This window comes from Scylla paramamosain, unplaced genomic scaffold (assembly GCF_035594125.1).
Source record: "Scylla paramamosain isolate STU-SP2022 unplaced genomic scaffold, ASM3559412v1 Contig4, whole genome shotgun sequence".
NCBI classification, from domain to species: domain Eukaryota; kingdom Metazoa; phylum Arthropoda; class Malacostraca; order Decapoda; family Portunidae; genus Scylla; species Scylla paramamosain.
The window spans coordinates 3347501-3360000 of NW_026973669.1; the positions used below are offsets into that span (position 1 = coordinate 3347501).

Genomic DNA, 12500 nt, shown 5'->3' on the forward strand with positions numbered 1-12500 from the left:
CACCCTTGAAAACCCGCGTCACTTCAACTAGAGCCTTTTAAAGAGTGTTTCTCCTGTTATTAATGTAGAAATGTTGTTAATCTGTCACTGGAACCTTAAAAACACCCTTGAAAACCCGCGTCACTTCAACTACAGCCTTTTAAAGAGTGTTTCTCCTGTTAGTAATGCAGAAATGTTGTTAATCTGTCACTGGAACCTTAAAAACACCCTTGAAAACCCGCGTCACTTCAACTACAGCCTTTTAAAGAGTGTTTCTCCTGTTATTAATGTAGAAATGTTGTTAATCTGTCACTGGAACCTTAAAAACACCCTTGAAAACCCGCGTCACTTCAACTAGAGCCTTTTAAAGAGTGTTTCTCCTGTTATTAATGTAGAAATGTTGTTAATCTGTCACTGGAACCTTAAAAACACCCTTGAAAACCCGCGTCACTTCAACTACAGCCTTTTAAAGAGTGTTTCTCCTGTTAGTAATGCAGAAATGTTGTTAATCTGTCACTGGAACCTTAAAAACACCCTTGAAAACCCGCGTCACTTCAACTACAGCCTTTTAAAGAGTGTTTCTCCTGTTAGTAATGCAGAAATGTTGTTAATCTGTCACTGGAACCTTAAAAACACCCTTGAAAACCCGCGTCACTTCAACTACAGCCTTTGCAAACTACTGTAGATGAATATATGTGAATATTGATGAAAACTGATGGTGCTTTATGAAAATTTAGGGGTTTTAAAGTGTTTTGTGTGTGTGTGTGTGTGTGTGTGTGTGTGTGTGTGTGTGTGTGTGTGTTTCTATGCCTACCTAATGCCGTGTGTGCGTGTGTGCGTTTGGAATTATTGATTGGTTGTGTGTGTCTGTATTGTTTTCTGTGTGTGTGTGTGTGTGTGTGTGTGTGTGTGTGTGTGTGTGTGTGTGTGTGTGTGTGTGTGTGTGTGAGTATACACACACACACACACACACACACACACACACACACACACACACACACACACACAGACGATAATGTTTTGTATATTGTACTGAAGTCAAGAAAATTCTCTCTCTCTCTCTCTCTCTCTCTCTCTCTCTCTCTCTCTCTCTCTCTCTCTCTCTCTCTCTCTCTCTCTCTCTCTCTCTCTCTCTCTCGTTATTCATGGCTTCCGTACACGGTTTATCAAGTCATATTTTGTGTGTGTGTGTGTGTGTGTGTGTGTGTGTGTGTGTGTGTGTGTGTGTGTGTGTGTCTCACCCCTCGTGCCCCGCAGAGCCTGGCGGCCACGGCCTGGTGTGGACGGGGTATGGCGCGGCGCCCTCCGTGGTGCTGCCGCCCCAGCAGCTGCTGCTTCCCCCGAGGCGCACTACCGCGCCCTGCACGCCGCCCACCCCCACGCCCTGCTGCACCTGCCCCACGCCCACGCCCACGCAGCGCCCATCAAGAGGGAGGACCCGCCCCAGGCGCCGCCCTCCTCCGAGGAGGACCCGAAGGGGCGGGCCGTGGGCGTGGGGGCGGCGGCGGCGGGCGGCGCCACGCCCGGGGCGGCGGTCACGCTGCCACAGCTGGGGCCGCCCTTCCTGTACCAGCCGGCGCCCTACTACCTGCCCCAGGGCCCGCCCCCCGTGCCCTTCCCCCTGCCCGCCTTCCCCCACCCCGCGCAGAGGGGCGCCGCGCCCCCAGACCTGCAGCCGCCCTGCCCCGGCTTGCCGGACCTGCCCACCTCCAGGGGCTGCGGCTCTCCCGAGGCGCTGGTCAGCGTCACGCCCCCGGTGGAGGAGGGGCCGGTGGCCCCCGCCCTGCCCCCTGGCCTACCGCCCCCCGTGGCCCTCACCATCAAGCAGGAGATCAAGGAGGAGGCGCCCTCTCCCGCGGGGCCGCCTCGTGAGGACGCCTGCACCCCTGGGGCGCCCCCTGCCCCCTCTCCCCCTGCGCCGCACCCGCCCCAGCCCTCGCCGGTGAAGCGGGAGGGGGTAGGGGGTGTTCCGCCCCCACCTACCTTCCTCCCTCCTCCCGCCCCGCGCGGCTCCGTCCCCCGGGGCCCCGCACCTCCACCCCCGCCAAGGCTGCCCCGCCCCGCCCAGCTCCCGCCACGCCGCCAGGCAGGGACTGCCCCGCGTCGCAGCCCCGCCTGGGGGCGCCTTCCCCGTCCCCGCCGTCCCTGTGCCCCGAGGCGGCCCCCGCGCAGGACACGCCCTCGCCGCCCCGTTGCTGCGCCGCCCCGCCCTCCCTCACCCCTGCCTGCCCCAGCCAGGCGGGCGGGCAGGAGTCACCCTCCCCCTGCCGACTGTGCCCCGCGAGGCGGCGCTGCCTCACGCCCCCGCCCTGTCTCAGCCCCCTCAGCAGCCGCCCCTCACTCCTGAGGCCAGCACGACGCCGCGCCGCGGCGCCAGCCCCCCGTCACGCCCGCGCCTGACCTGAGCGGCCTGGAGCTGCTGTCCCGCAGCGCCGTGCAGCACGCCCGCGCCCTGCCGTCCCCCGCCACCCCGGGGGACGCCACGCCGCCCTCGTCCCGTCTGCACTACCCCGCCGCGCCCCTCACCCCGCCCGCGGCGCCCGCCCTCTCCCCGCCCTACCCTGCCCCCGTCCTCAGCCCCCTTCCCCCGCCCCTGAGCTGAGCCCCGCCTCGCCGGCGTGCCCCGCCAGTCCCCACAGTCCCCCCAGCCCCGCCAGTCCCCCTCGGACCCCCAGCCCCCCTCGGACTCCCAGCCCCCACATGACGGGCCTGCACGGCCTCAGCCTTCTGTGTGCCTTAGCCGAGCAGCGCATCCTGGAGGAGGAGGAAGGGCGCGCCGCTCCCCCCAGGCCCCCCACGCCCCTCTCGCCCCTCTCCTCCCTGGCCGCCGTGGCCGCCACCTCCCCCAGCGTGCCCACGTCCGGCGCGCCGCGCCCCGCCACGCCCCCGCCGCCCCTCGCGCCGGCCTGCCCCGCTCCGGTCTTCGGCGCGCCCCCCTCCCTGCCCCCGCCCGCCCCCGTCCCCGTCACCACCTTCGCCCCCACCCCCACGCCGCCCACTTTCGCCGTGCCCGCCTCCACGGCGTCCCCTGCCCTGCCCTCCCAGAGCGCCCCGCCCGCCCCTCCCGCCACGCCCGTGAAGGCTGCAGACCACAGCCGCAGCTACAAGAGTCCGCAGAGCGAGCGTGAGGCCAAGGCGTTCATCGCCACGCGCGCCGCACAGCACCAGCGTGAGGCGTGCGCCGCGCGGGGCGGGACGCTGGGGGGCGCGGCGGGGCTGGCGGCGGAGGCCATGGACCCCGCGGAGCTCGACATGCGGCTGCGTCTCGCGGAGCTGCAGCGCCGCTACCGCGAGAAGCAGCGCGAGCTGTCCCGCCTGCAGCCGCGCCGCCCCGCGCCGGGCCCTGCCCCGCCCCGCAGGGGCCCCGGCAGACCCCGCAAGAGACGCACGCACAAGCCTCGCCCCGCCCCGCGCCGCAAGGTTGGCCGTCCGCGGGGCAAGAAGTCCCCCCAGAAGGAGCTGTCGCCCCCCGTGCTGGAGCGCGTCACGGAGCCCCCCACGGGACACGCCGCGGCGGGGCGCGTCGGCTCCATCCTCAAGCCCCCGGTGCTCACCGCCACCTTCACCTCCACGCCGCCCACGCCCGCGTCCTCCGTCCCCCACGCCAGCCCCGCCGCGCCCCAAGCTGCGGGACGCGACGACTCCTGCGACGAGGGCGCGGCGGCCCCGCTCTCGGGGGCGCGGCGGTGGTCGTGCTCCTCTGAGGACGCCCCGCCCCCCTCCCTTGGGCCGCCCTTCCAGTGCCCCGCGGCGCCACACGACGACGCCGCGGACGACGCCCCTGAAGACACGCCTGAGGACCCTCCTGAGGACGCCCCAGAAGAGTGCCCTGAAGAGGCCCCCGAGGAGGCCCCCGAGGAGGCCCCCGAGGAAGCCCCGGAAGACACCCCCGAGGAGCCCCCGAGGCTCCGGAGCCCCGCGCCGAGGAGAGCGAGGAGGAGGCTTGCCCGAGGCGCGGCGCGGACACGCCCGCGGTGGAGTCGTCGCCGTCAGACCCCGAGGCGGCGGCGGCGGGCGCCTCGGCGTCCAAGAAGCGCAAGCCGGGGCGCCCCAAGAAGCACTCGCCCACCAAGGAGGACGCCACGGAGACCATCGTGGCCAAGAAGCCCAAGGCCATCACGCTGCACCTGCTGGCCGGCGGCGCCAAGCCCAAGGTGCGCCCCACGCTGCGCCCCGAGCTCAAGGTACACACACACACACACACACACACACACACACACACACACACACACACACACACACACACACACACACAGGCTGGTGGTGCAGGGCGGTCACCCATCCAAGTGTTGCCCAGAGGCACCGCTGCTTAACCTCACTGATCACACCCACCGAGTCACAGGAGCAATAATAATAATGACAACAACATCCCCACCCCCACCCCCACCCCCACCCCCAGCCCACGCCTAACCCCCCTGCCCCCCACAGGTTCGCGAGGGCGGCCAGGAGGACGAGGAGACCGCCCCCCACCCCCACTACCCCCTGCAGACACCCCCGGACCACCACCACCATCACCACCACCACCACCACCACCACCACTCCAACGGCGACGCGCAGGAGGAGGAAGACAAGAGGAAGACTGTGAGTGTCTCTCTCTCTCTCTCTCTCTCTCTCTCTCTCTCTCTCTCTCTCTCTCTCTCTCTCTCTCTCTCTCTGACAGTTGCAACTACTACTACTACTACTACTACTACTACTACTACTATTACTACTACTGCTACTACTACGCCTCCTCCTCCTACTACTACTACTACTACTACAACAACAACAACAACAACAACAACAACAACAACAACAACAACAACAACAACACTCTCCTCCCACAGAGTCCAGTATCTGCAGTCGGCGTCGTGAATGGAGGCGTAGGCGGCGTGTCTATGGGCGTGGGCGTGGGTGGAGGCGGTGGAGGCGTGGGCAGAGGGGGCGTGCAGGCGAGGAAGAGAGGTGTAAGGGTGCGCGGCTCCTTCACGCGCCGCGCCATGCTGAGAGACAAGGAGAAGAGGAAAACTGCTGCTGAGAAACAACTGATGATGGAGGCCTTGTACAGGTAGAGAGAGAGAGAGAGAGAGAGAGAGAGAGAGAGAGAGAGAGAGAGAGAGGGAGAGAGGTGGTGGACTTTTTGATGTGTGTTCAGAGTTGCGGAAATTTTTGTAGGTTTTAAGGATAATATTAGCCTTCCCAGTGGTCTCCTTGCCCTGTCCTCCTCCACACACCCTCCCTAGGCCTTCCACAGCCTTCCCAGTGGTCTCCTTGCCCTGTCCTCCTCCACACACCCTCCCTAGGCCTTCCACAGCCTTCCCAGTGGTCTCCTTGCCCTGTCCTCCTCCACACACCCTCCCTAGGCCTTCCACAGCCTTCCCAGTGGTCTCCTTGCCCTGTCCTCCTCCACACACCCTCCCTAGGCCTTCCACAGCCTTTCCACTGGTCTCCTTGCCCTGTCCTCCTCCACACACCCTCCCTAGGCCTTCCACAGCCTTTCCACTGGTCTCCTTGCCCTGTCCTCCTCCACACACCCTCCCCAAGCCTTCCACAGCCTTTCCACTGGTCTCCTTGCCCTGTCCTCCTCCACACACCCTCCCCAGACCTTCCACAGCCTTCCCATTGGTCTCCTTGCCCTGTCCTCCTCCACACACCCTCCCCAGACCTTCCACAGCCTTCCCATTGGTCTCCTTGCCCTGTCCTCCTCCACACACCCTCCCCAGACCTTCCACAGCCTTTCCACTGGTCTCCTTGCCCTGTCCTCCTCCACACACCCTCCCCAGACCTTCCACAGCCTTTCCACTGGTCTCCTTGCCCTGTCCTCCTCCACACACCATCCCCAAGCCTTCCACAGCCTTCCCATTGGTCTCCTTGCCCTGTCCTCCTCCACACACCCTCCCCAAGCCTTCCACAGCCTTCCCATTGGTCATGTCCTCCTCTCCTTCATCCAGTGCCACCCCCAGCTGCTCCTCCACCCCGTAGCTACTCCAACTATTGTAAAAAGAAACTGATTGTGGTAAGGAGGGAATATAGGCCTATTTAAACTTCTAATTTAACCCTTTCTCTACAGATCTCTTAAGAAACACTCTACGTTAGCGGCAGCTGAACACGATGAGTCAGAAGAGGAAAAGGAGAAAGAGGAAGAAGAAGTAGAGGAAAAAGAGAAAAATTTTCAGATTGTCCCTGCAGTGTTGCCAGCACCACAAGTCTCCAGCGCTGAAGCGAGTGCAGTGTTGCCAGTTTTCGAAAATATGGTTGCTACTACTACTACTATTATTACTACTGCTGCTACTACTGCTGCTACTACTACTACTGCTGCTGATGCTGATAGTGATAGTTTGGTGAGGTCTGCCCCTTCACCACCAGCAGATGCAGTTTTCTTGTACTATTGGTGCTACTACTACTACTACTACTACTATTACTACTGCTACTACTACTATTCCTACTACTACTACTGCTGTTATCTCTCCTGTCACCACTGCTGCCTCTACTACTACTACTACTACTGCTACTACTGCAATGCTCCCAACTACTACTACTACTACTGCTACTACTACTATTTCTACTAGTACTATTCCTACTAGTACTACTACGACTACTACTACGATTTCTACTATCGCATCTTGTACCACCACCACCACCACCACCCCTGTTACTACCACGGCAGCTTCTACTATGACTACTACTACTACTACCACCACCACCACCACCACTGCTTTGTCCACCACCACCACCACCACGACAGATGCCCCCAAACAAGTAATACAATGCCCAGGTAGGTTAATTAACAAATATTATTAATTGTGGTAATAGTTGTTGAAGAAATTGATAGATAGATAGAGAAAAACTACTACTACTACTACTACTACTATTATTGCAGAACCTAGTGTATGTGTGATGGATCTTTGCGACTTAGTGGACAAGGCGCGGGTTTTGGTACTTCAAGATGGCCTCCTATATGCCGGCTGTGTTGTCCCCATCACCCCCCCCGACGTGTATGGGGTGGTAATGGACGGAGAAAGGGGATCTAGACCCCATATATACTGTAGAGAGGAGCTGTTAGAACAATCGGTAAGTATTCGGGTGATGGGACGTGTGTGTGTGTGTGTGTGTGTGTGTGTGTTGGTGTGCTGTCTGTTAGTGTGGGGGTGATTGGGGGTGTTAGAGTGCTGTGTGTGTGTGTGTGTCTTGGGGTGTTTTTGTGTGTTTTGGGGTGTTTTTTGGGTGTTTTGGGGTGTTTTTGGGTGTTTTGGGGTGTTTTTTGGTGTTTTTTGGTGTTTTTTGGGTGTTTTTTGGTGTTTTTGGGTGTTTTGGGGTGTTTTTGGGGTGTTTTGGGTGTTTTTTGGGTGTTTTTTGGGTGTTTTTGGGGTGTTTTTGGGGTGTTTTGGGGTGTTTTGGGGTGTTTTTGGGTGTTGGGTGTTTTTGGGGTGTTTTAGGTGTGTTTTGGGGTGTATCAATCTCTCTCTCTCTCTCTCTCTCTCTCTCTCTCTCTCTCTCTCTCTCTCTCTCTCTCTCTCTCTCTCTCTCTCTCTCTCTCTCACCCTCTCTCTCTCTCCTGCAGTGGAAGGAGGTAAAGCCAGGTACCACTCGCTTTCTGGCGGAGGGGACAAGAGTGTGCGCCTTCTGGTCACAGCAGTACCGCGCCCTCTACCCTGGTGAGTGTATGTGTGCGTGTGCGTGTGCGTGTGTGAGAGAGAGAGAGTGTGTGAATGCGCGTGTATCCCCTAGTGAGTCTAAAGAAAACGGAGACCTGCAATGAAAACGAGGGGTCATAGAGAGGAAGAGGAAGAAGAAGAAGCAATGGAAGAGGAAGACGAGGAAGAATAGCAGAAGAAGAGGAAGACGAGGGGAAAGAAGAAGAAGAGGAGGAGGAAGAGATGGAGGAGGAGGAGGAAAATGTTTCAAGAAGACTCAAGAGAGGAAGAGGAAGTGTGTGTGTGTGTGTGTGTGTGTGTGTGTGTGTGTGTGTGTGTGTGTGTGTGTGTGTGTGTCAGTCAGTCAGTCAGTCAGTCAGTCAGCCAGCCAGTCAGTCAGTCAGTCAGTCAGCCAGCCAGCCAGCCAGTCAGTCAGTCAGTCAGCCAGCCAGCCAGTCAGTCAGTCAGCCAGCCAGTCAGTCAGTCAGCCAGCCAGCCAGCCAGTCAGTCAGCCAGCCAGCCAGCCAGCCAGTCAGCCAGCCAGCCAGCCAGCCAGTCAGTCAGTCAACCAGCTAGGCAATTGAACCAGACACCTCCCTAGTATAAGATTTAATCAGGACCTCTTAACCCTTCCCCAGATCTCTCAATTTAACCAGTACTTGTTAATCTTCCGCCTCTCACGCCTCCCCCAGCCCCTCGCCAGTGTTCCTGTTGGCCCTCATAGCTCCCCATAACCCTCCTCCACCTCTTCCAGGGTCCATCGCGCCTTCCACCTCCCCAGCGCATGAAGCAAGCCACAATTTTGTCAATGTTGAGTTTGATGATGGTGACGCTGGGAAGATTCACGTGGATGACATACGGTTACTTCCGCCTGAATTTCCAGTCCACGGTAGGTGTGTGCGGGTGTGTGTGGGTGTGGGCAGGTGTGGGAAGGGTGTGTGCAGGTGTGTGTGGCTTGGTGTTGGCGTGGGTGTGTGTTTAAGGGGTGAAAATTGAAGTTAAAGATGAAGGATATTTTTGTGTTGGTGGGGAAATGTTGTGTGTGTTGTGTGTGTGTGTGTGTGTGTCTCCTATACATAATCTCTCTCTCTCTCTCTCTCTCTCTCTCTCTCTCTCTCTCTCTCTCTCTCTCTCTCTCTCTCTCTCTCTCACTCTCTCTCTCTCCTACAGAATACGATCCGAACCCTTTGATGAGCTTGAATCGTAGAAAACGGAGACCTACCAATGAAAACGAGACGAAGGATAGGAAGAGAAAGAAAATGGAGGAGGAGGAGAAGGAGGAGGAGAAGGAGGAGGAGAAGAAGAAGCGGAAGAAGAGGAAGAAGAAGAAGAAGGAGACATCAGATGAAGACACGGAAGAGGAAGAAGAGGAGGAAGAGGAGGAGGAGGAAGAGGAAGAGGTGGAGAAGGAAGACAAGAAGAACAGTTTAAGAAGAAGACACAAGAAGGAAGAAGAGAGTAGGAGAGGAGGAGGAGAGAGGAGAGAGGAGGAGGAGGAGGAGGAGGAGGAGGAGGAAAAGGTAAATAATAACAGGGGGCCTTCCTCCTTACCCCCCCCCAACAGAGCCAGCACCCCCCACCACCAGCGCGCCCCCCCACTCCCACCCCCCCCCACCAACCAAGGCGGGGGGGGGTGGAGGAGGAGGGGGGAGGAGGAGGCACAAGAGGAGGAGGAGGAGGAGCAACGGCCCCCAGTCTCCCTCCAGGTCCCCCTCCCCCCCCGGTGCCTCCCTGCCCCCTCACCCCCCACCCCCACCCCTCCCCCGCCCCCCACCCCCCCCTCCCTCTCCCGCCCTGCGCCACCGGAGGAGGAAGCACCACCACCACCACCACCGCCACCACCACCGCCGCCGCCGCCGCCACACCGAGCCCCCCTCCCCCCCACCACAGCCGCCCCCCCCACGACCCCCACCACCACGTCGACCTCACCCTTCGCATCAAGCCCCCCTCCGGTCTCCTGGGGGGGGAGTGGGGGGCGACCACCCCCCTACCAGGAGGAGGAAGGGGAGGGGGAGGGGACGGGGGGGGAGTCCGCCCCTCCTACTACCCCCACCACCCCCACCACCTCGGAGGGGGAGACAGAGGGGGGACAAAGTGACTTCGACTATTCTCCCAAGAAGGAAGGGGTGAGTGGGGGGGTGGGAGAGAGAGAGTAGTAGTAGTAGTAGTAGTAGTGGTAGTAGTAGTAGTAGTTGTTGTTGTTGTTGTTGTTGTTGTGCATAATCATCTATTTCACTCATAATCATTCATTAATTTTTTCTCTTATCATTATTATTATTATTATTATTATTATTATTATTATTATTATTATTATTAGGTTAGGTTAGCTAGGTCTTGCTGTGTGTCTGTGTGTGTGTGTGTGGCCAGCTGTGGTGTGTGTGTGGCCAGCTGTGGTGTGTGTGGAGCCAGCTGTGGGTGTGTGGAGCCAGCTGTGGTGTGTGGAGCCAGCTGTGGTGTGTGTGGCCAGCTGTGGTGTGTGGAGCCAGCTGTGGTGTGTGGAGCCAGCTGTGGATGTGTGTGGCCAGCTGTGGTGTGTGTGTAGCCAGCTGTGGTGTATGTGTAGCCAGCTGTGGTGTGTGTGTGGCCAGCTGTGGTGTGTGTGTGGCCAGCTGTGGTGTGTGTGTGGCCAGCTGTGGTGTGTGTGTGGCCAGCTGTGGTGTGTGTGTGGCCAGCTGTGGTGTGTGTGTGGCCAGCTGTGGTGTGTGTGTGGCCAGCTGTGGTGTGTGTGTGGCCAGCTGTGGTGTGTGTGTGGCCAGCTGTGGTGTATGTGTAGCCAGCTGTGGTGTGTGTGTGGCCAGCTGTGGTGTGTGTGTGGCCAGCTGTGGTGTGTGTGTGGCCAGCTGTGGTGTGTGTGGAGCCAGCTGTGGGTGTGTGGCCAGCTGTGGGTGTGTAGCCAGCTGTGGTGTGTGTGTGGCCAGCTGTGGTGTGTGTGTGGCCAGCTGTGGTGTGTGTGGAGCCAGCTGTGGGTGTAGTATAGTGGTCCTACTATCACTACTACTACTACTACTACTACTACTACTTTCCGGGGCTAAGAGTGTGTGTGTGTGTGTGTGTGTGTGTGTGTGTGTGTGTGTGTGTGTGTGTGTGTGTGTGTGCGTGCGTGTTGTCTGGGTCCGCTCCTTTATAGAAAGATTATTATTATTATTATTATTATTATTATTATTATTATTATTATTATTATTATTATTATTGTTTGGTTCAGAAATGTTAGTTTTTTTCTCAAATTGTTGTGTTTAAGTACATTTTTTTCCATACTTAGCTGAACATTGGTGTTTCATAATGTTTCGCGTGTAAATGTCAGTTGTTTTCATATTGTTTCGCTCATAATGTTGTTTTTTTTCATGTTTTCTTTGTGTTTTGGTGTGTTTTTCATATTGTTTAGTTCAGGAATTAGATATTTAAGTCAGGAATGTTGTCTTTTCATATTGTTTAGTTCAGCAATGTTCTTTTTCATGTTATTTAGTTCAGAAATTAAGGTTTTTCATAATGTTTTACTCAGATATTTCAATTTTTCATATAGTTTAGTTCAGGAATTGAGTTTTCATAATGTTTAAGTCATATTTTCAAATTTTCATATACTTTAGTTCAAGAATTGAGTTTTCATAAAGTTTCACTCAGATATTTCGATTTTTCATATAGTTTAGTTCAGGAATTGAGTTTTCATAATGTTTCACTCATATATGCTAATTTTTCATATAGTTTAGTTCAGGAATTGAGTTTTCATAATGTTTCACTCATATATATTAATTTTTCATATAGTTTAGTTCAGGAATTTTTTTTTTCATAATGTTTAATTGAGAAATATTAGTTTTTCATATAGTTTAGCTCAGGAATTGAATTTTCCATAATGTTTGACTCAGAACTATTACTTTTTCACATTGTTTAGTTCAGGAATGTAAAATTTTCAGATGGCTTAGTCATTTATGTTTTTTTCATATTATTTAGTTCAAGAAAGCTTTTTTTCAGATTGTTTCGATCAGAAGTTAATTTATTTTCAGATTGGTTAGTGTTAGGATGTACTGTTTTCTTATTGTTTAGTTCTTTTCGTATTGTTTCGTTCAGGAATAGTGTTTTCGTTTCGTTTAGTTAGGAATTTTAATTTATCATAATGTTTCAAGAATGTCAAGTTTTCATATTGCTTCGTTCAGAAATATTGTTTAGTTCTGAAATGTGTTTTTTTCATATTATTTCGTTCAGAGATTAATTTGTTTTATATTTAGTTCAGGAAGATTTTTTTTCATAATGTTTAGTAATTAGAATGTACTGTTTTCATATTGTTTAGTGCAATGATGTAGATTTTTTCTTAGTATTTAGTTCATTAATAGATTTTCACATTGTTTAGTGCAAGAATGTTGATTTTTCATATTGTTTAATTCATTAATAGAGGTTTTCATATTGTTTAGTGCAAGAATGTAGATTTTTTCATATTATTTAGTTCAGTGTTTGATGTTTTTCATATTGTTTAGTGCAATAATGTAGATTTTTCATATTATTTAGTTCAGTGATAGAAATTTTCATATTGTTTAGCTCAGAAATAGGGGTTTTCATATTGTTTCGTAAAGGAATAGTGTTTCATATTGTTTAGTACATGAATATAGATTTTTCACATTGTTTAGTTCAGTAATAGAGATTTTCATAATGTTTAGTAAAAGTGACGTTTTTTTCATATTGTTTAGTGTAAGAATGTAGATTTTTCATATTATTTAGTTCAGAAATGGAGGTTTTCATATTGTTTAGTTCAGGAATGTTTTTTTTTCACTGTATCTCGTAAAGGAGTAGAGTTTTTCATATTGTTTAGTGTAAGAATTTAGATTTTTTCATATTATTTAGTTCAGAAATAGAGGTTTTCATATTGTTTAGTTCAGTAATAGAGGTTTTCACAATATTTAGCAAAGAAGTAAAGTTTTTCAT

At 54.1% G+C, this 12500-nt stretch overlaps 2 protein-coding genes across 2 annotated transcripts in view; both read left to right on the plus strand.

The window, feature by feature from the left end:
- Positions 1–6910, plus strand: part of LOC135096470 (basic proline-rich protein-like) — a 12022-nt gene extending 5112 nt beyond the window's left edge. The window contains exons 4-9 of the mRNA XM_063997972.1: positions 1308–1936; positions 2410–4163; positions 4408–4560; positions 4803–5023; positions 6026–6730; positions 6836–6910. Coding sequence (XP_063854042.1) covers positions 1308–1936; positions 2410–4163; positions 4408–4560; positions 4803–4830 — 2564 coding nt within the window. The 3' untranslated portion in view covers positions 4831–5023; positions 6026–6730; positions 6836–6910. The remainder of the gene's footprint in view (positions 1–1307; positions 1937–2409; positions 4164–4407; positions 4561–4802; positions 5024–6025; positions 6731–6835) is intronic.
- A 1938-nt stretch (positions 6911–8848) lies between these two features.
- Positions 8849–12500, plus strand: part of LOC135096471 (trinucleotide repeat-containing gene 18 protein-like) — a 14764-nt gene continuing 11112 nt past the window's right edge. The window contains exon 1 of the mRNA XM_063997973.1: positions 8849–9715. Within this exon, the coding sequence (XP_063854043.1) occupies positions 8849–9715 (867 nt within the window). The remainder of the gene's footprint in view (positions 9716–12500) is intronic.